Source organism: Sander lucioperca, chromosome 18 (assembly GCF_008315115.2).
Source record: "Sander lucioperca isolate FBNREF2018 chromosome 18, SLUC_FBN_1.2, whole genome shotgun sequence".
NCBI lineage: Eukaryota > Metazoa > Chordata > Actinopteri > Perciformes > Percidae > Sander > Sander lucioperca.
Window position 1 is genome coordinate 21,070,172 of NC_050190.1, and position 23,393 is coordinate 21,093,564.

Genomic DNA, 23,393 nt, shown 5'->3' on the forward strand with positions numbered 1-23,393 from the left:
TGTATATGTGTAAGGCAGAAAGAGAACAAGAGAAGGAGACAGTGACAGTGAAACAGCATGAGAGTAAGAAAGTAGGGAAGTAATGGAGCTTGACTAAACCAAGCGCTTGTACATAAATTGACATGTGCAATTAGGGAGATGTACACAGTCCCCCTGGTCTGTTTAAGATCTGGAATAGTTTCCTAACAGCTTCAAGATGCCCTGTTTTGGCTTTGGTTTCAAATCTAAATCAGGTTTGACCTTGTAGAATAATGGTGCTGGTGAAGTTCCCTCTGTTCTCTTTGGCTAAAGTCCAACTCCACACCAAACATGACGGCAAACACAGAACACGGTTTGGCTTCGCTGGAATCTGATGAATGGTGGATGAAATTCTGACCTGAACTTGAATTCCTGACATTGGATTGTGTAAGGTGGTCATAAACACTTTTGGTTTCCTGTTTATATGGTGTATAAAGATGGAGGGGACATTAAACTAGAGGAGCTGAGGGTTCAGCTAGCATACTTGGTCTGGAACCTCTCAGAATGAAATGTTTTGGGCAGCTCTTGCTTTCTCTTCTTTATTATGGTCTTTTTCTTACTTTTTCGTTCTGCTTTTGTTTCAGCCTTTTCTGCCTCTTCTTTCACTAAACAAATTCACATACTTGCACAAACATTTGAGTAACTTCCCAACTTTTATCAGCAGCTATTAGCACTTTACACAGTAACGAGTGGCAGACTGCAGTGGCATCTCATAGGTTAAAGACAGCTGCCCACATCTGTAGCTGTGGTTAGCTTTTAATTGTGAGGCCCAGCAAGTGAGCGAGCAGCATGGCGGAGAGGGGGCTGGCAGGCCCGCATATTTCAGCCGAGTGTTCACAGAGCAGCTTTCCGGCCAGCCATGTGGACTCAATGATGGCGTCCAGGGGTGTGCTGTGCTCCTATGAAATATTAAATCTGCTCGGCCCCCAAGTGTGGACAGACCACCTGCAGGCAAGCGTGGCGTGCGGTGAGCCCGGAGATCAGATGTCCCTCAGCAACACACATGCACAAACACACACATGTATGCATGAGAAAGAAATATACTTGCCAATGTCCCCACACAGGATAAACCTGTAGGCCTGCACATGCTTACGCTAATGGACATAAACACATACAACAGAAAAAAAACACTGAGAACATGGAAACACTCAAACTGATATGGGAGGAGAGATCTCTACAAAAACATATTTCGTGCATGTGATAATTTTTCTCTGATAGGTTTCTGTTTAAAGCGAAGTGGAAAGGTTAAATTCACCTATTTAGCTCCAATGAACAATGAATACTTGTTATTTTCTCTGTTGAAACAATCAGCAAAAGCAGTGAACAATGATGAAGAACAAGAAAACCAAAAAGATCTAAAAAAAAAAAAAACATGGAACTGTCAGAGTCCAAAAAGAAACCTAAGCCTACTGTGAAAAGCAGCCAAGAGGACAACGGGTGCTTGTCGACTGCCGTCCCCTTCAGGGCCTCGTTCATTTACACGTCGTGCAGTCGGTCCTCAGCCTCCCCTCTGCTCCCCCGAGGCATCTCTGCCTGCCCAGATGTGCAGCTGTTTATGTGGAGCTGCAGTAAAAGCAGCTGGCCTGCCCTCCACATGCTCAAAATGAACAGATGGGGTCGCCATTCTCCAAACATAGAGTTCTTGAGGAATTACAGTTTTTCTCAATTGTTACAGTTTTTCACAATCACTATGACACTTTTTTCAATACTTTTAACAACTTTCCTAAACTCTTAACACAGTTAGCACAACATCTGTCTGTGTAGGCTATACAATTAACACATTTCTTGTTGCTTTGACACAAAATGCATACAGATAACACAAATTTAAAATGCTTGAACTTCTTTTACACACAAGCTCCACCAAGACCAAAACAATGGATTATTATTGACAAATTTACAAATGCATTCACACTGTATGTCAGAACAGGTAACATCATGTTCTAAACCTAACTTATAGGCTAAAGTCAAAGTGAACAGCTGATCGTATTGTAAATTTAAACACAAATATATCCCCCTGCATTTTATACATGCATTTATTGAGAAACAGCTGATTGAAGTTATGCAAATAGATCAATCACAGCTGATTCCCTTCTAGGAAACACACCACTCAGGTGTTGAGGTTCTTTCAATCGCATGACCATATGTTAGTACAGTAAAAGAGGGCCTATTTGAACAATATACTGTAGATGAACACAGAAAATAAAACAAATGCCTTCACGAGGGAGAGGAAGAGGAGTACCAGGACAATTCTGTCTCTGTCTCCTTTTTTTCATACTCTGAGAGGGATCATTTTTTGTATTGTATCTCTGCAGCAAAAGAAACAAACTGGTGGCCGGGTTGACTCAGTGGGTAGAGCAGGCGCACATATACTTGGAGGTTCATGCCTCGACGCAGAGGTCCAGGGTTCAAATCCGACTTGTGACAATTTCCTGCATGTCTTCCCCCTCTCTCTCTCCCCTTTCTCAACTAGCTGTCCTGTCAAATAAAGGCGGAAACGCCCAAAAAATTATCTTGAAAAAAAATATGCATGCATTTACTAAACAAAACAAAAATGTAGAGAGGCTACAAGAGAAACTTCAGTGCAAAACACAATCTATGATCAATACAATCACTATTGTTTATTGTATAAGGGCAGACCTGACACATATAAAATAAGGCAGTTTCTGTAATTCCATCTGATGTTAGCGTTTTGTATGACATTGTGCAGTGATTGACTAAATGTTCCTGTTGGGAGAGAACATGTGTTAATATTTTGGAAGAATTATTTGATTTTGAGACATGTTAGCATTGTTTTGGTGGACATAGTGTATTGTGTTAGTATATTATTGTATTTTGAAAATCAGTGTTGGAGTTTAGTTTACAATGTGTGATTTTGAGCATGAAATTAACTGTTTTGCCAATCATGTGTTGTAGGTATGTTGGTGCGTTAAGAGTTTAGGAAAGTTGTTAAAAGTATTGAAAAAAGTGTCATAGCGATTGTGAAAAACTGTAAAACACTGAACAAAGTTCTCAGTTGCCTGAACTTATTTAGCTAATTGTGCAGTTTGTTGTCAATACCTTAAACCATTTCACATGGTAAAACACAATTTGCAGATCTCACTTAGACTATTCAGCAAATCTCTAAACACATTCTCATTCTTAAAACACATTCTGCACTCTAATGCACATGTCATCCATACTGGTAAACACAAGTAGCAACAATCAAATACAAATAGAGAACACATGTCATTGATTGAACATAACCACTCAAAATTGATTTCACTTGTTTCAAATGATGTGACACAACCAATATAAGCCAGTTCAGAGAGCAAACAGGTTGTTGAAGGCGGGAAGGAGAAAGTCTGAGAATGGATAGAAGAAACAATGTGAGAGGACGAGGACGAGGACGAGGACGAGGGCATATGCGAGGTGTCAGGGCTGGATACAGCACACAAGAGGCTTCTTCCCCCGTTGCCTCAGGAGGGACAATATTGCTTGTGATGTCGACGAAGTGCTCTGGCCTGACCCAGCCCAAATACAAGAAGAAGCACATTGATCACATGTTTTCTCCTTTGATTTTTGTCCCTTTTAGTATTGTATACTGTAGTACAGTGCATTGTAGGCTGTATACTGTACAATGAACAAATTGTATGGCCCTGAACATTGTGCTTTCCATTTGTTACTGTAACAGTACTGACTGCTCAATAGATTTTACTGGTTGCAGGTTTATATCAACAAAGAACAAGAATTACAGTATCACAGAGACAAAGGACAAGTTTGTGAGATGCAGGGTACAGTACTGTAAAAATAGGCAGAGGTGGGACAAAGTCATTGTTATGCAAGTCACAAGTAAGTCTCAAGTCTTTGCCCTCGAGTCCCGAGTCAAGTCGAGTCAAAGATGAGGCAAGTCCCGAGTCGAGTCACAAGTCAAAGCCAACAAGTCTCAAGTCGAGTCCAAAGTCCTACCATTTTAGTTTCGAGTCATTTCAAGTCATTTCAGTTTCAGTGTATGCAATATTAAGAATATTTTCACTGCTTCAAAAGTCATAAGAAAGCCCTTTCTCTCAAGAAACTGAAGTCATATGCTTTATAGCAGTGGTTTTCAAAGTGGGGACGGGGACCCCTGGGTGCCGCGAGGGGGTGCTAGGGGGGCCATGGCAAGTTGGCATGAAAAGTATAGCAAAACAAAATAATTTAATAAATTAAATAACTAAAGTAAACCAAATTAAACCAAAAATAAGCTAAACAATATTCCCATTAGTTAAGAACTGTACTATACACTATAACTATAATAATCTATTGCATCTCTGAACATTACTACTATAATCGTTATTATTTTATTTTATTACATGGCTTGGTTGAATTCCAATGTAGAATGCGGTCTGTTATTTCTTGATAACCGTTGCCATGAAAAACAGAGCGTTGCTATGGACGCAGTTCGGTTTAGCGGAAGCAATACAATCGTTTTTAAATCAATAAACTCCTTTTTAAATCAATATTTTGTGTCAAAGTATTTATTTGGTAGGTAGCCATGTAATAAGCGGGATAATGTATAGCGAGGCGGTAGTTATAGCGAATACAACCCCTGATATGAAAAGGGAAGGCTAATGGTGGATCTACTGTGACTGTGTTATGGTAACGTTACTTTAAAACGGACGTTGACATGATGTTGGCGAGGTTTTCCATCTGAGTGTGCTACACTCATGTACCTCATATAATCAGGGTTCAAAAATCCCTATTTTTGTAAGCATGAACCAGCAAGGGAGACGTGCGTTTACTGTCTCGTTGAGACAGTAAATATGCAGCAGCTAGTATGTTACGGTACATACATCCGATAAGGTGCTTAGCATTCGTTCAAAACTTACCTTTCTTTGTGCAACTTCAGGTGTCGAACAAAGTTGGACGTTGTGGCAGCTCCGTCTGTAATCTTGTAACCCGCATGTTTTGCAAATTGCAACTCTTTTTTTATCGACTACCTCGTAATTTTTATAGCCAAATGAAACTATCTTCGGTATCATTTTGCCAACTGGCGCGTTGTTGCTTGTGCTTCATTGGTTGTCTTGCAATGTGCCTGCTTAGATGCTGTCGAATCAAAACAACGTGGGACTACAGTGATTGGATGTCGTGCAGGCAGCGCGTGTGCTCTCTGCATGCATACAGGTGGTGCATATTTTTTTCACAGATGCAGATAAACTGAGAGAGGCGCGGTGAAGTCACGAGTCATTGATGTTAAAGTCCAAGTCGAGTTGCAAGTCTTTGTACATTTTGTCGAGTCGAGTCTGAAGTCATCAAATTCATGACTCGAGTCTGACTCGAGTCCAAGTCACATGACTCGAGTCCACACCTCTGAAAATAGGGGTACAAGGAGGAGGAAGAACAAAAAAAAATTGCAAAGAGCAAAGCAGAGTAGTAATTTCTGATCAATTTTGAACTACTATGATAGAACATGTTTTCGTTCATCTAAAGACAATGACGGAAAAATATTAATTTGTTTTGAGATTACTGTAAAAATGTACTTCTCTCTGAGAACTATATGTTTTGAACAATGTGTTTTCTATTTTTTGGTGTATTGTTCACCGACTTTGTATTGTTTATGTATTGTTTATGATTTGAGAGCAGTGTTTGATTTTGAACACAGGTAAAACTGTTTTGAGGCGCAAGTTTCATTTTGCAAGAGGAGTCAGAGGTTTTGTAAATAGTGCTTGAAGATGAGGTTTTGTGTTTAATGTTTTAGAAAATGGAGCAAGGTTTCAGAAATTGTGTTTTAGCAATTGAGAAAAACTGTAACTGACTGGCTCAGGTAACCTGATTGCAACTCACAACCAGTTCAGAAAATTATTTTCTTAATCCTTCATTGTTCAACCATTTAAATCAACCAAAGCAAAATTACACTGCCTATAATGATTATTGCAATGTGGCAAGTGGTGTTTTAGGACTTGTGCACTCATGGGATCACTTTGTAATCTGTTTTCTACCTCAGGTTTATGATTTGAAAAAGACTAGAAATATCCCAATCACTACTGTGCAGCTGATGAACTTGTTATGTAAATAGTGAGCATCAGCACTAACAGAGAATATGTAAACAGACCAAGCAAAAATTGATACATATCATACATTCAGCATCATTGTTATGGACTAATCATGGAAGCCACGGCAAGGCATGATTGCACAAAGAAATTTTGAAAAACAAAAACATTGATGCACTATGATAAACAGGTTCCAGTCACATTATACTATGTGCCTTGTTGTTTTAATATGATAACTGAATCCAAATGACTTAATTTCTTAAATATTTCTAATAATCCCTAAAGAATAATAATAATTGGAAAAAAAATCCTAAAGCATTTCTGTCACATGCTTATTGTAATTACTTACGTATTATTAATAAAACATGTTTGAACACATTCCAGTTTGCTTGCCATGTCCTCACACAGCCTACAACTACAATGTTTATTGTTATTGAGAATATTGTATAAACATATTAGTTAAATTAGCTCATGCCATGCACAATAATTGATTAGTAGCCTATATGTCAATCTAACATTCATAACAGTAGCTCATGTATGCACATCATGCAGTACCTTCTGGTCATTACATAGACACTAGTGACATCCTGTGGTCACTTTGAGTCAATGAATCTTTCAAAATAAATGTTTTGTTGTTGTTGTTATTTGTCCAATTCTTGTTAGGGGGTGCCAAACTTTGACATAGCTGTGCATGAGGGATCCAGATGAGATATCGCAAAAAAAAAAAAAAAAAAACATATGTTGTAGCAGAAGTTCATGCTGAGTGGACAGATTTGACCAAAACACCAGAGCTCATGACAATATGATGATGTCACTAACTGAGTCACATCCAAGGACGTTGCTAGCAAGCTGCAGTGACACATCAAATAAACATAAATAACGTCCGAAAACCAACCAAAAATCACCACATAGCCAATACATAATATGCTGCATTGACATCATTTGCCAAACACTGTTCATTTTCAAGTTTATCGATGGTTCTGACTTCTGAACACCACGTTGAACAAAGGAAACATATCTGGTCAAGTAAAAGGAAAGAGTTTTACATTCCATATAATAAATCAATCTAAATCGGCATCAGTTACATTTGTAAAAGAAACCTATACTTTTCATTTTAATTGGTTTAGAAATACCTACAAGCTTTGTTTTTCATACGTAGGCCTGTAAGTCAAACTTACTTAAGTAGCTGGTTTCAGTTGAACATTATGTTGCTAGTAGCAACCGCTACTGACAAAGTTCCATAGCAGTTACAGTTTAACTGACATTACATTGTTGTTGCATCCATAGACATACAGTATATACATGTATAGACACATATACATGTATATATGTCTATGGTTACAGCCACCATTTTGTCAGATATGTGACCAAACAAATATTAACAGGAATCTTTACTCCCCAAACACCCTCAATGGAGCGTTATCTGTCTATTTTCATTTCAATAAATGTCTTTTAAGTCACTATCACTGAAGGATGTAACACAATAGTGATTGAGCCTATAACCCACTGATGAAAGTATTGCAATATTTATAGCCTATATTTACAGTATTACAAACTGGGTGTCTGGCTTGACATCTCAGTCAGTTTTGATCTATTGTGTACACGCTAAAAATGGAGCTATGCACACAATGCTGAAAAAGCATGTAACAACACTTTAAGTTACAGATAAATTACTGATGTTATGTGTTTAACTTTTCTTACATTTGCTCATGTGGACTTATCTACTAGACTTATTATTGTATTGTACTTTCCATGTTGCCTTAATGTTGATCTTTTACTGATGATACTTATTTCTGTCAAGTGACAGCTCATTAGTTTATTTAGTTTTAGTCTTTTTTTGATGTGTAGCCTAATCAGACCCATCGTTTGCAGGCCCTTTTTCCACACTGTCTGACACTATTAGTATTAACTTATACCAAATCTTCAATGGAGCTTCACTGAAATATTCTATATGTCCTGTGCATTATTCATTTAGAGTTGAACAATATTTGAACAAGAAACATGAGGTTTTAATGGTTGATTTTTAAGGGGTGAAAGAAAACTCATTGTGCAGCATTTAATAAACAATAAGATTTACAAAGTGCTTGTTTCCTCGCTGTTTGCCTCCCTGCCGGGCATGTGTGTGCCATCTGCTGTCACCCAAGACATTTTAATAAAGGGCATTTGCAAACTGACATATTCACTGAAGCTGTGAGCTGCATTTTAATGTTATGTTTATCCACAAAGATAATGAGGTAGTATTTAAAGATGTACTCTTAATAAAATGATGCACTGTTGCCAATGTTTATTATTATGAATGAGACAACTAAGGACTTGCCCTTGTTCGGTCACAAGGTGGCAATAGAGGCCTACCATCTACCCCTAAAACTGCAGAGTTCACTGTGCACCTGCTTTCTCTGAGCCAAATGTAGCTTACATACAGTACACCTGCGTGCAGGGAAAAGGACAACTGGACATTTTATAAGGTGTGAAGGTCCACTATGTCCAAGAGGTTCTGAACATAACATAAACACGGTCAGGTCCTGGAAAACCTGGCTTATTATACTTTAAGGACATCGTTTTGAAATGTATGAAAGTCTGGTTACATGTGTACTCTGCATGCTTTGTTTCATAAGGTATATTAAAAGGCAAAACCCTGCAAGAGGACCATTCATTGCAGCTGCAATATGCAGACATTGACTTGCCCTTGGAATATATTTGTGAATGAAAGGAGGAGCTCTCACTCTCCTCATTTGGATAAATGTCACGGATTACCTAACGGACGAATCGGTGTGTTTTTTTGTCATTCAAGGGGAGGCAAGACATATTTTTTTTGCCTTGGAGACTACAAATCAAGAGCATCATGCAGTATCTTCTCGTCCATTCCCAATAAGAGGGTTCAGTGGCTGCTGTCGTCATCAGGGCTGGGGGGCGGAGGGGTTCGAGTCACATGTGCTCTGATTGGCTCCTGCTGCTTATGCGCTGCCATTGAGGTTTTCTGCTCCGTGCAGAGAGGAGGCGTGTCTTCGGCTGAACAAGCACACGCCTCTTGCATAAATGCTCAACACAGCTGAGGTGATGATCAGACGCACCAAATTATAGAGCTGCGTTTGGTGCTCGGACTTGTCGCCCAGTTACTTTCGGTTTACGTAAGCGTGCTGTTCTGCCTTGGAGAGAGAAAGTAGAAAAAAAGTCCGCAGCTGTCATTAGATTCCCTAATCAGCAGAATTGACAGCAGGTGTGAATTCATGTCTGTATTTCCCCCGCAGATATATACTGGTGAGTACATCTTTTTCACCTTCACCTGTTCACATGTAGGAGCAGCAGTGGTTTGCTTGCTTTGTGCTTGAAAGAAATTACTAGAACAGGTCTCAGACACTGCATCTGACGGGTAAGAACAGTGAAGTATATATATAGTTGTGGTTTGTTTTTTGCTTAGTGATTTCCCTCTGAATCAGCCACCTTTTGTTGCCACACCCACTCTTTCCTTTTGAGATTTTCTGTGGGGTGTTGCCCCCGAATTTGGCACTGGCATGGCACACTGAGTGGAGAAAAGAAAATTCTAGGTCTCACTGTTGTCTTATTTCTTATAAGCAAACTGATACCAGCTTGATGTATTTGCTGCATGTGCCAATTCCAAAAGGTCAGCACTCAGTGTCTTCTATTCAAGGAAAAAAAAATTCCATTTGAATAAGAGTGCTTTCATTCTTTGGTCTTTAATGGTGCAGTGCAATTGGAGAAGGATGGATGCACTCTGCTACAGTCTTATTACTTCTATCTACAATCTCACTTTTCCTTTTGGCAATCAGTACACTAACCCGTTGATTTGCTTCTTGACACAAATGGGGAGTGCATCAGAGTCTTTGTGTTCTCTTATCTGTCAAATGTTTTTCCTGTCTGTCGAGAGGATGTGCAAGTTGCTTTTGAAACATTGTTTTGCGAGAAGTTCAAACCTCAGCAGGCTTCTTGCTGTTCCTGCTTCAGACTCGACCTCTTTACTGTAACCACACTATGCTCTCTCGCCTGTGCTTTAAGTACAGTATACCTATGCTTCTGTGATGTTAACTTCTATAAGAAATATGAAAATGGGGTTTTAGTTTTATTTCAAAGGTATGCCTAGCATTAGGCCTACTTGGATCTGAAAGTTCCGAAGTGTGGTGTGTGTGGGTTTTTTTTTTTTTTTTTTTTTAAAACTTGGGGCAAGCTTCTAGAATTAAGGTCAACAAACTTTTTTCACTTGAGATTACCATATGGCACTGGAGTAGTAACTGATCCTTGATGTCTTTTCAGTGGTAGACTCAACTCACTGGAATCATTCCAGCACGCTCCTGGGGGTCTTAGACAGTCCCCGTGCCACCCACATACCTGCAGAGCTGTGTGACTCAGCTGGTGGAAAGCTCAGCACTGGCATGGAGCTGCTGTCGCCACACAGGCTGAGATTTATGATACTAATAGTAGTAAGAAGTGTGGGGTGGCAGAGGGGAAACAATGTTGATAACGCAAGATGCATATTCCCTTCTTGTGCAGTGAGGTTGCTGCAGAGACCGCCTGGGCTCTTGTCCGCGCCACTACAGTATAGACAGGAGGTAGCATGGCCTTTTTATAGTCTTGAGACAGGTGGATGAACCTGGTGTCATGCTTAGGTAATGACTGTTATTCTTTGGGCATCCTTAACAGAATTTTGACCGTTGGGTGTAAAGCCAGTGAGGCAGATGGTATTACTGACCGTAACAACTAGCCCTGTTAAAATGTGACTGCTGCCTACTAATGTATTAATAGCTGTAGCATGAAGTTGAGAGCTAATGGCAACATGGTCACTATAGTGAGGTTGGGTAGATGTTTTACAAAGCAGAAGTGAAGGAGGCTGCTAACACGGCATATCTACTCCTCCACTGGTCACTGGGTCAGTGCGTTTGTCTGCCACTCCAGTGGTTGTAATCCACAGGGTTAAAAATCAGAAAATATCAAGTTCTGTTCTCATACAGGGTGGTAGTAAGTGATAGGGTGATAAAATTGATGTCAACTATTTTGATAATTGCTTAATTGGTTTGAGTTTTTTTTAAAGAAAAAAGTAAATTCTGATTCCAGCTTCTTAAATGTGAATATATGCAGTTTCTTCACTCCCCTATGACAAACTGAATATCTTGTGAGTTGTGGACAAAAGACATTTGAGGACATAATCTTGAGCTTTGGGACACACTGAAACATTTTCACAATTTTCTGACATTTGGTAGAGCAAAACTAATCGCTGAATCGACAGATCAATCGATAATAATCATTAGTTGTAGCCCTATTGATTAACTTCAATATCTTTCATGCAACTGTAGCTTTTATTAATAAACATTGCATAAGTAAACTCAAGTAGAGCCGCAACAAACAATTGTTCTTAATATTCATGGTCTAAGATGTTTCCAAATTTCTTGTTTTAGTTTGACCAACATTTCAAAAACCAGTTATATTAAATTTGCTACCAAAGACGGATACCACTAAATATTCACATTTGAGCAGCTGGAATTAAAAAAAAATGCCTATATTTGACAAATTTATTTATTTTTTGTTAATTGTTGCATTATAAAGATCACCTAACAGACAAATGGTTTCAGCCCTAAACTCTAGTAATTCTTCCGATATGTTTTGGATACACCGTACATGAGCCCATCTGTTCCGTGGCATGGATGTGACATAGGAAGCTGGCGGAACCAGGTATGCATTATCTTGACTGCGTTAAGAGGTTTATTTTATTATCAACCACACACAATCAATGAAGGCCATTTGTCCCAAAATGACTGTAAATGTGTGCTCTTGGGCGTAGACTGGCTGCTGATCTTATGTCGTATGTACAGGTTGCATACTTGTAGAACACCTAACGTCTCTCTAGGAACCAAGTATTCCACCCTGTGAGAGGGACACACTGTTCAGCCCTGCTTGATACTTAAAGCAGTAAATGGATGTGACTGTAGTCTGTGTATTAGGGTTGGGAAAAATAATCTGTTCTTGGATGCTTCGCGATTCTCTCTAGAATGATTCAGATAAGTTTGTTTTTTTTAAAGTGTTTTTTATTTAAAAGTTACTGTCTCCAGACAAGTACAAATCTGAAAACAGAGTGACTGACTGAAAGAGGATGGGATAATGGACAACAACTTGAGTTTAGCCTCTGACATGGAAGATTACTGAGAGAAGGTGACTTTCACAAGCATGTTTGAGGCTTAAACATGGAATGACTACAAAATAAAAACCTCAGACAAAACATTTCCTTAACTTGTGTGACATATGTATGTCAAAATCTAAGCTTTGTCTAGGAAGTGATTAGCAAACTCAGATTTATGTTTTTTTTTATAAATTTAAATCACGCATGGAAATGTACATTTAAAAAAGAAAAAAAAAAATTGCATCGATAATCCAGTTTAGAATGGAATCGTTGGCCTCGGAATCTAATCGTGAGGTGCCAAGAGATTCGCACCCCTACTGTGTATGTTTGTTTCCTCCCAGGTTGACTTGTTACTTGTGCACCCCCACTTCCTCCTCATTGTGCCCCTTTATGTTTTATTAGGCCAATGTTCTGTTATTCTTAGCCGAGCAGGATGTTTATACGATCCCCGAACAGAAATATGACTGGCAAGGCCTGAGTGTTTATCTTTCTTTCCCTTCCCTCCATGTCGTCCCCTCTCCTCCTCTGCTCAGGTCTAACTGTCACTGTCCAGTCCTCTGTCCCTGCCTCCGCTGTGTTTTGCATGCCTGCCTCGCCCTCTCTGCATCCCAGTCAAAGATGAAATAAGAGCAAGAGCAGCCCCAGCTGACATTTTTCCATGTTAAATCTTGCGTATCCTTCAAGCCTCCTTTCTTTTATTTTTAGATATCCATGTATTGTTTCGTCCAAGTATGCCACGTCGTCGAACTGGTGCAGTAAAAGTTGTTAGTGATTCAGCCAGAAGCTTTTAAATTTTCTACCTACATCCTACTACGATGTCAGTGTGTCCTTCCATGAATAAGATGAGGGGTGTGTGTGTAATTGCACTGATGGAAAAACTAATAACAGTGTTTCAGAAAGTAGTAGATGCACAATGTGGAAGCCTAGAAATCCAGCGGGTTGTATCCAAATTAACAAAAGGAGCTCAGCCTGTTCTTGTGAAATTTAAAGTGAGACTGTCTATTTTGCTGAATATTACTTTGTAGCCACACAAGTGTAATGTTAAATGCTAAAATGTAGTGCAGCAAGTGGAGAAGAGTCTTGAATTTAGCAAACTGTCAGTTACAAAGCAATAACTAGGTAAAGTTTTCTCTACCAGTAAATATGTATATTCATAGATATCTACATGGACTCTTGGTATAATGAGGTTTTTTTTTTTTTGTAGGAGTCATAAATGCAGACAAAATACATGACTGCTTCTGTTTGTGTGGAAACATTGAAATGACTCAGTATTGTTAGTTTTTCTACTGTTAAATATCTAGTACTTGGAAGCATGCCTGTCATAATAGATGAAGACTGGTGAATGGTAAAATTATATTCCATGGATGTTGGAACACATAATCACGCCTTATTTTAAAATGTTTAATCATCACTACTCTGTTGTATCCAAAAATAAACATTATTTAAAATTCAGAGTAGGTCAAGCGAAGCTCGCATCTTTGCCCCCAAACAAACCAAGTCCATTGAACCAGATAATGTGGGGGATGTGAGTGAGCCTCTCGTCATGTACCGTTTTTTTCTTTCATATAGCTAGTGACCACACAAACCACAAGCCTGTGGCCACTGACCACCAGGCTTTAAATGGAGAGCGTGAGAAGGCTGCCCAGCATCTTGTCTCTTCTATCAGTCCTGGGACCTGCTTTTTTTTTTTTTTTTTTTTTTAAATAAAGCTTTACTACGACAATGCTAGATAGTGAATGCACTGAACATGGATAAACAACCTCTTGTTACTAAAATCTAAAATGGAAAGTTTGGCTACACTTTGGAACTGAGTGCATCAAGTTCCACCCCAGTCAGATACCACAGCACTCCCCCAGCACACTCTCACAATGACTGTTCTTTGGTTGCTAGTGCAAGAGCACACCATCCTGTATTTAGAAACGGCTAACTTATGCAAGCCACATCATGAGCTGTGCACCTTTTGCAGTGCATTAGCACAGCAGAGCACAAACTGGATGCTTGATGTGTTGTGGTCAAGATGTGCAGAGTATAAACAAAATGGTTTTAATATGTGCAAGTAAAGCAAACAACCATGACTTTCAGGCTTTGACTGTGTGGATGCGTATGAACAGTTTGATAGATGTTTTTGTATGGTTTTCTCCTTGTAACATGCCACTGATTTTAATCATGAGTTAGTATCTTTTGTCCTCAGCGTATACAACCTGGCTGTCCACTAGTATATTGAGTACAAACACGAACCACATTTATATTAATTGCAACCTTTTTTGATAATTTGTGAATTGGCACTATGAACCTTTAGTGCTAAAAGGTTGTGCGCAGTATACATTGTCTCTTGGAACACGATCACCATTGCACAGAATCTAATCGCACAACTTCTTGTCTTTCAACCCTGCAGCCCAGTGTTGTGCTCGGCCAAAATATGACTGAGGTGATGATCAACAGCTCCCCCATGGAGGATATGAGGCTCAGCCCTAGCAAGGACAGGCTCTCCTTCCAGGTACGAGACACACGCACGCATGTATGACAATGAAACGCCACTTCGGTCTCAAAGCCAAATAAAATTTAAGAGTAGGGAATTGTCATTTTATACCTGTCTTCATTCATTCATACATTATCATGAATTGGATGACGTCAGCATGAACAGAAGGGAGCAGGCACTGCATGTTGTGATTTGGGAACAGCAGCTGCATTTGGTATGATGCAGTATACATGTCGGTATAATGGATATAATGCAAAAAGAGACATTTTAGATATTGTCTCTTGTTTTTGTCTTTTCTATAAGACCCCTGGCCAAACCAAATTGTTTTTGCATAAAAAGACTAAATTTACAGTAGTTTGACCCTGTTTACAATTATGAGGCTAACACAATTGTTTTGTCATTGAAGTGTAATACGCAAAAGATGCTTTACATATCAGACAATTTTAAAAACTAAGAATGAAATTACAATGCTAAGAGAAACATTACAGCAACATTCTACATCCCTTATTTTTCATGCTCAAATTTGTTGGCTAGAGGGCATTGGAGTTTACGGTCTGTCACAACTTTATAAATTTGAAGGAAATTTATGTGTGTGGGGAAACTGCATGTTTTACTGCAGCCTGTCACCAAAATAAACCCTGCAGATTCAGAGAAATGAGAGAAGCAGCCATCAGGTGGTGATGACAAGATGTTTTCAGCGGCTTTGTTTTACTGTCAGCTCAACAGGGCCGTCTTGGGGGGAAAAAAAAAAAAAAAAAAAAAAACTACTTGAACACACAGCTGCTTGCTTATTTTAGTGTCACATTTGTACCTAGGGTGAAGAGAAAAAAAAATTAAAGGGCCCTATGTTAATACTTCAATCAATTCATCTTCTACAGTGAAATGGGGTTAAGTCTAGACAATTTATGATTTTGGAAGTTGGCCTAATAGTTAGTGAAGCTGCATGTTAACTGGTGGGCCAAAGTTACCAACAGTGTAGTAATGTAATTTCCTGTTTAAAAATGATTAGATAATTTCATACAAGATTGACACATTCATAAACCTAATACAGTAGCCTGCTAATGCCATCAGCATGTAGACGATGCTGATAGGATGTAGACTGACCTAGAGGATAAGTCTGGCTTCCTCTCCCCGCAGTTCACACCCCAGCTGTGAGGATGAGAGGAGCGGATGAGGGGGGAGAAAAAGAGGCTGCCACTTCTCTTTCCATCCCATACTCTGTATTTCCTCACCTCTGCCATTTGCCCAAGGTCCTAGCCACTCCTTTAGAAAAGCGCTGTACAGAGCAGTGATGTTGCCACCAGTCACTTCTCCATTATGGGTGCTTATGGGAGCTTTGACACAAAATGTGGGACGATACAATTCCAGCTGCTTTTTTTTGGTAATAAAGGTATTGAAATGAATGTGACCTACTAGTGGAGCAGGATGAGCACATAGTTAACTAATTTACGGAATTATCATCTCAAAAGGCAATGTCATGATTCAGGCGTATAGTGTGCCGCGCACAAGTTTCTAAAATAGCCAGCATTGTGCCTGGCTGATGTGTCGTTGCTTCCTGCCACTGGAAGTGAAACAAGTTATGACGTGTTAGCTAGGAGTCCAAAGGCAAGGACATTTACTGCCTAACTCCCCTTGGTGCTGACGCACAGTGAGGATTGGTGATGCAGGCCAGAAAATGGGAGATGCACGCAGGCACATGAACACAGACATGCGCACACACACGCATAATCGAACCTCTTGCTGTGGTTTTATACACAGTTGTTTTTGAACAATGTAAAAGCCACAAATGCATGTACATGCTTTCATAAGCTGATGATAAATTCTCACATTCACAAGGCATATTTATAGCTTTGTTTTTTTTTTTCTTTTTTCTCCCTTCTCATCTGTCTCCTGTGGAATTCATGGAGACTTGGACACAGCTGGATCCCCTCTATCTCTTCCCATCTCTCTCCTGCCTCATCTAATGCTTTCTTTCCACTCGGCTCTCTGCCCAGACAGTGACATTGCTCCCAACCCCTCCAATGTCTTGGAGTGAAATATGCAGGTCTAAAAATATTCATCCACTTTATCCAAACAACAGCAAAAAATGCTGTTCTTGGACCAGGAGTGGCAGACTTTTTTCCCCTGGGCCATTTTTCTGGTTCCTGAGAACAGTCTGTTGTTGTCCAATCTCGCCAGGACAGGGAATGCTTGTAATCTCTCTTGTCAGAATGTCTCTCATGCCCTTGAGTTAAGATCCGAACATTTGAGCGTGGCACGCTGCATTTATAAGCAGACATATCAGTCTGAATTTATAGGTAACATGGCTGATTTCATGTTCTTTCCTAAACCTTTTTTCCAACTCTGTCCACAAGAATGTAAAGTATTCAGCACCAAATGCTGACTGTTATAGGGGATAAGATTGTTTTTATTTATACACAAATACTTTCCCAGTAAACCTTCACGTTTTTGAAATGCCCTGATTATGTTCCCGTGTAATCTTCTGAGTAGTGGGTGATGTGGTACTGGATGAATTTGTAAGCAGCTATGAGCTGCTGGGCACAATGCCTACCAAAGCATTTAGATTAAACATTTTGCAGCATTTACTGTAAGTCTCACTAAACATGCCTCATTTACCCATACAGTACACAGCCACTGATGTAACAATTTCTTGTGGAATTTGTTTTTGGGTGAGGATGTGGAAAGCTGGCTTGGCTGTTAGGAATGTGGGCTGGGCAAGAGCAGGTATGCCACTGGGATTTTAAGCAACCACTTCCCATCACAGATGTTTAGTCTTCACATCACTTCCTTCAGTTGTTTAACCTTGTAGTGGTGCCTGCAACACTTCTACAAGGCTCAAGACTAAGTTCTGTTGTCCCAGAGCCTACTGCACACTTAGCACTGATCAGAAATATGCTTACAAATCATTTCTCACCTTACAACGGGACGGCTGACTCTCCTAGCTTGAAACAGCCTGCTCTGCCATTTAGAAAACAAATTGTATTAATGCCTGATGTTAATTAAATATTAATATCCCTTGTCTTTCCTCTTTAGATATTCCCCGACCCCTCAGACTTTGACCGTTGCTGTAAGCTCAAAGATCGGCTGCCATCCATCGTGGTTGAGCCTACCGAGGGAGAAGTCGAGAGTGGGGAGCTTCGCTGGCCTCCAGAGGAGTTTCTGGTCAGTGAAGAGGAGGAGGACGACGACGAAGAGGAGCAGGATAATGGCAGCATCCAAAATGGACAGCCAACACAGAATTCTCAGCACTAGAGGCTGTGTTGCAGCCCCCATACTCTGTTGTTCCCGCCCATTGCCACACTGGTTACACTGCACCTCAGCACTCAAACAACCTGGCAGACACACATTCAGTGTCTCGTGATGCCATCTCGTTGCCCTCGACCCCAAAGCATCACTCCCATGAGAGACGCAATACACACAGGCCACACACACTTTCTCACACAATAATTTATTCTCCTTGACTGCAAACCCGCTAAATCACACTCATTACAAAAGAACAGACAAGCACACCTCCAACCTACACTTAGTTCCTACCATGCCTACCACCGTGCGTGTCTCGGCCCAGAACGGATGTCCTGTTGGGACAGCGACAGCTCACTGCTCCATGGACAGCTCTGACACTGCAGGGGGCTTCAACTGCTCTGTACTTTACTCCAAAATGGCTGGCATCATGACCCCAGAGACTTCATACTCGCATACAGAACTATTGTGGTACCCGTGGGGCTTATCGTCTGCAGTAATACTGTCCATACCTTGTTAGTTTCTGGATTGATATGTTGATTATTGTAATTGCCACTGCTGTCCATAGATTTTGTCTTGAAGTGAATGTTTTTTTTTTTTTTTTGTTTTTTTTTTTTGTCTGAAGTGGGTGTTTTTTGTGTAAAATGTTATCGGGATTTTCCCCTCCCCCCCCCTCCTTTCGTCTAAAAGATTTTGTGACTTATGTCAAGCATTCAGTTAAAAAAAAAATAAAATAAAATAAAAACTCTTAAAAAAGGCAACCTTGACTTTTAGAGAAGTTAGCAGGAAAGTAAAAGAAAATAAACCAGCATGCCCTGCTAATACAATAAATTCATTGTACAAAGGCTTTTTGTGTAGTGAGGGCACAGTCACGCTAAGGCTCCTGTGAGCCTTTGACAAACAGTACTTGATGACAAATCAGAATAGTACAACATTGAGAACAAAATCTGACGCAAGCAGGTTTATTGTTCAAAAGGGCAAAGCTGAGTACTGCAAATTGTAATAAATAAAAAAAGCAGTTAATGACGCAATGTACAGACCCAAAGAAGGATGTGTAAATACTTGTTCCCAATGAGCCAACCCCTGAGGCCATGTAGTGCTCTGATCTGGTTTGTACTATAGGTTTGTTTTTCTTTTAAGACTGAAAATTGTTTTGAGCTGTACACTCCTGAACTGAAAGTTGTTCCTAGTCTTCCTTTTCTTTTTGAAAACAGCCATACTCTTGATACAGTGAAGTTCAGGTTGCAGAAAAGTAACTCTGTAGGACAGAGTTAGCAAATAAGGAAGGTTATCTCTGACAGTATTAAACTCTGTTCATTATAAAAAAAAAAAAGTCTGGTTTGCCAAAAAGTGGTTGAAGTCTTTGTTCTTTGGTAGTAACGTCTGGTATTTGTTCTGAAATTTCAGAAGTTGGTGGTTTTTTTTTTTTGTTCACTCTTTAAAATCACCACTTATTGTTTGTGAAACAAGTCTCGTCATTTGTAGAAAATATTTCAGTGTACACTATGAAATCCTGTTGTACAAGCATGATTGAGAATATTTCTGTTTTTGTAAATTATGATTTGAGTGGCATTAGGGCTGTGTACAGAACATCTCTCTCTTTCTCCTGTCTGTAACCTACAGGTCCCACATTGTTTTTGTAAAGCTCAGGGAGATTAGCCGCCATCTTTCTTTTTTTTTTTTGTATTTAGACCACTTTTCTCTGACAATTACAGAGGCTGTAAATAAACCTTTGACTTTGCTATCCAACTGTGTGACTCAGCTGTGAGAATAATTGACTAAAGAGACTGTAAGAGCCATTTTTATGGTACAAAATGAAGTAGTCTTTTACAGGGGTAATCCTTCACTGCATTTATATTGTTTCCAAGAGACATTACTTCTGTGTTTACTTTCATCTTCCTTTATGTGAACCCCCCCCCCCCCCCCTCCACAATTTTCCACACTCACTTCACCTGCAGTGGTTACAGAAACACAGTATTACTTCCTGCTTGGCATCTGTCACATACAGAATCTCTCTACGAATACAGATGCAGCTATCAAATGGTTATATGTAGAAGCGAGAACAGGCCACATGCTACTTCCTGTCTTCAACTTGCACACACAATCTGACTCCTAGTTAAACTAAATCTAATTCCTGAGCACTGAACAGCTTCCATTCCTGGGTTCTTAAAACGTACATGTCTGTGGAAGCAAGTCCTCACGCTCTACCCATAAACACTCACCACAATGATACAAGACTAAAATGTGGTTGAGTGGAAAAGCTTTAATGGGGAACTGCCAAATTTACAGGAATAAACAAAGCTTTCTGATCACTGTTAGAATGGAAACTTCTCAGGTGATTTGCTGCTATGTACTGTATTAGTGACCGAATAAGTCAAGTTTGATTGGCTAGTACAGGGAATAGTCCCATCAGATTTGCTGATGTAGGGCCTTTGGGGGCCAAGAGCCTGACAGATTGTTCCAAGGTGATACTCTCAGGGCCTTATGGTCACTTCCTGGAAGGTGAACAATGAACTGACATTCTATCCTGCTTCCTTCTTCCTGGAAAAAATGGAGCATAAAGAGTTATTAATACCCCCTCAGCTGATAATGGTGGTCAGAAGCAGAGTGTGTGTCTGGCCAAGGGAGCCGGTGGCTAGTTCTGAATAGGTTAGAAACGGAATGTCCTTTGTCCCTTTCTAAACAACTGCTTCTTGATCTCAGTGGAAAGTTTATGAGATCATGGAAAAAAGAAATCATAAGAAGTTAGAAAAAGACAATCGCAGTCCTTGGAGAGACTGCCTGAACTTGCATCTAGCTACGCAATCGTGACGTCAGCCAGACACCTCTGAACTTTGCGTCGTCTTTCAAAAATTACTGAAAGTGAGTAGTGAGAAAGCAATATACTTCAGTTTTAATAAAGAAAGGTGCTGTGTTTGTGGGGGTTACGGAGATATGAAAGGAAGCCCCTGAAGCATCTTTCCGTAGCATGTTGACATTTTGAGCAGCTCTTATTTTCAGCTCTTCTCCTTCAGCCCCTTCTCAGCTGATTAACTCAGTATGGAACTTCTGCAATTAAAGACTATTTTAATGCATCCGGTAATTGAAATTTGCTTCGCCTCTTAAAACCTGATTGAAGCACTAAAAAAATGTATTTCCATCTCAGTTACAACTCCCAGAAAGATCTCAGTTAAAAGGCCCTGAAAACCTATTTTCTCGATCTTGCTATGAATGATAAACAGCATTTTCTAACAAAGAAAGAAAAGATTGGGGATTTGCCACTGTAATTATTTTTTTCTTCTGTGCTTTTCTCACTGGTTTAAAGTGGGCGGTGCTCAGTGTGAAAAAGGTATTGTCACTACTTCCATGCACCAATCAGGATTTAGCATCAATTTAATCAGTTGTGGGCATACGTGGAGGTTGGGGGGGGGGGGGGGGGCGGGGGGAGCATTGCCCCCCTGGCGGCTGAAGCGGGTAATTGCATTGTTTCATGGCATGACCAGATATTTTATAAATATTTTAAATAACACAAAACAACTAAATGGTGGTAGGTAATACATCTGATTTCATATAGGCTACTGCTTTTGTAAAAAAAATATTTTTTCAGGGCTCTGGCTCTCACCTTGACCATTGTCCAAGACCATTGTCAACGCATATGCAGGATGCAAAAAATGAAAATTACTGTTGCACTAGTCTGGACATCTTACCGTGCCAACGTTGTAATAAAGGTTTCCTAAATGCCATGTATATAAATTTGCTGTCAACTTACTAATTGATTGCGCGTTTTGTGTAGATTTGGACTTTTATACATTTTATTCCACATTGTTTAAACAGCGTGGATCTACTGATCGCTGTGGATTACTTTTTTTCGTGTCATTGGATTATGGCAAAATGCGGATCTTTTTTCTTAACGTGTCTTAACGTTTTATGGTGTGACTGCGCTTGGTTTCTGCGTTTGGAGAGACATCTCAACAGACTGGAGGTCCAACACTGATTGCTCACGGTTACATTTTTGCAGTTTGCCACCGTCTGTTTATTGCATTCCAAGACAGCCGTACCGCGATTGGATTTCATAAGGGCGAGTTGTTAAATTGTTACAATGTAATTTAAAATCTTCTTTAAAAATAAACATATGTTTATTTAGCATGTTTGTTTTGTCCATATGTGCTCGTGCTGTGTTCCCCAAATGGTAGGCCAGGTCTCAGCTTCTACAATGAGTTTTTTTTTTTTTTGCCCCCCCTGGCTCGAATGTCAAACTCCGCTTATGGTTGTGGGGTTATTTGTTTATGTTGCCATATACAAAAACTGCTAAAATAAGGTATGCTATGCTATGCTATTCTAAGTTGGGATAAACTAATCCAACCAGTTTCATATTTACCGTACAGAGATGAGAGTGGAATCTATAACTGTCTTCTTATCTAACTTTTGGCAATAAAGCGAATGAGGATGTTTCCTAAATTGTCCAACTATTATGTTACACTCTTAATAAATAATTCTTAAAGGGATGTTTTGCAGATTTTTAAACTTAGCTCTGTGTCATCTTTGTGTAGGGTGTGTTTAGATGAACGGTGTTTGGCTTTCTCTGTGATGCCAGTGGACAGAGGAGCAGAGCAGCGGACCTCCATGACAGCCTCCGTGACCTCGGCTGCTCCGAGCTGGGGAAGCCACACTCCCTTCATCTGCACAATACTGCCCACACTGCCATGACACAGAGCTGGATTTTAATAAGCAAAGTATCTCTTTAAGGATGTTTTTTTCCTTACATTTTTTGTTGCTTATTTGGTCATGGCTATTTTTATGCTATAAAAAAAGGGCTTTAATCTCATATTGACCTTTGAACATGCCCTTATTTTTAGTGATTTTCTTGAGTGCAGATTTTAATCAATTGATCTCTTGTGTGAAAGTAATTTCTTTACACTGTTTATATGTTTATCAACCACTCCGCTTGGTGTCAGAGGCGACTGCCTTCATTGTGCAAACAGTAAGTGAAAGTCACTGAGTACTCGGTGACATAGAGGAACGGAGTGTGTCGCGCACACCATTGTTGGCATGAAACACAGTATATTTAAATGTGTGTGGGAGAGCGTGTGTGCCTGGCTATGTATTAAAACTGTTGTCAGAGGCTTCTGAGTGAAGTCACTGATAGCTCTTCTAGCTCATTCCTGGAATTCTTTCCAATGGAAACAATCCCATCGCTGATCCCAGTGTGTCAGCAGAGTCTGACCTGCCAACCCCTGAATTCTCCCCGACTCCCAACTGTAGTCCACATTAACGCTGTTTCACTGTCACCCTTCTACACATGAACTAACACCATGTACCCATAACATAACCCCTCCCTCTTCAATCTGGTATGTCATGAAGAGAAAAAGGATGCTTATACGATGAACTCTTTTTCCACTCCCTCTTCTCATTTTACTGTTTTTCTCCAATGTAGTTGTTTTCTTGTTCTATTTTTCACTCTCCCAGACTTTTATCCCATTCTGTTGTTTCAGCAAGTTTCCCATACTTGCATGACAGTAGTAATATACTCCCACAGTGCAGGTTA

The 23,393-nt window shown here is 39.8% G+C and overlaps 1 protein-coding gene across 2 annotated transcripts; it reads left to right on the forward strand.

Moving 5' to 3' along the window:
* Positions 1-9,050: 9,050 nt before the first annotated feature.
* On the forward strand, positions 9,051-19,616 carry lbh (LBH regulator of WNT signaling pathway). 2 transcript variants are annotated; one of them, XM_031310064.2, is made up of 3 exons: positions 9,051-9,281; positions 14,546-14,647; positions 17,663-19,616. In XM_031310064.2, exons 2-3 carry the CDS (start codon positions 14,570-14,572, stop codon positions 17,879-17,881), a joined length of 297 nt encoding a protein of 98 aa, XP_031165924.1. In that variant the 5' UTR covers positions 9,051-9,281; positions 14,546-14,569; the 3' UTR covers positions 17,882-19,616. The 2 variants fall into 2 exon arrangements, with proteins under 2 accessions (XP_031165924.1, XP_031165926.1); XM_031310066.2 differs by lacking the exon at positions 9,051-9,281 and adding an exon at positions 9,298-9,393.
* The last annotated feature ends 3,777 nt before the right edge of the window (positions 19,617-23,393 follow it).

Coding starts and splice junctions, on each gene's coding strand:
- lbh (XM_031310064.2), top strand. CDS start 14,570: ATGACTGAGGTGATGATCAACAGCTCCCCCATGGAGGATATGAGGCTC. Junction 14,648..17,662: donor AGGACAGGCTCTCCTTCCAG/GTACGAGACACA, acceptor TTTCCTCTTTAG/ATATTCCCCGACCCCTCAGA.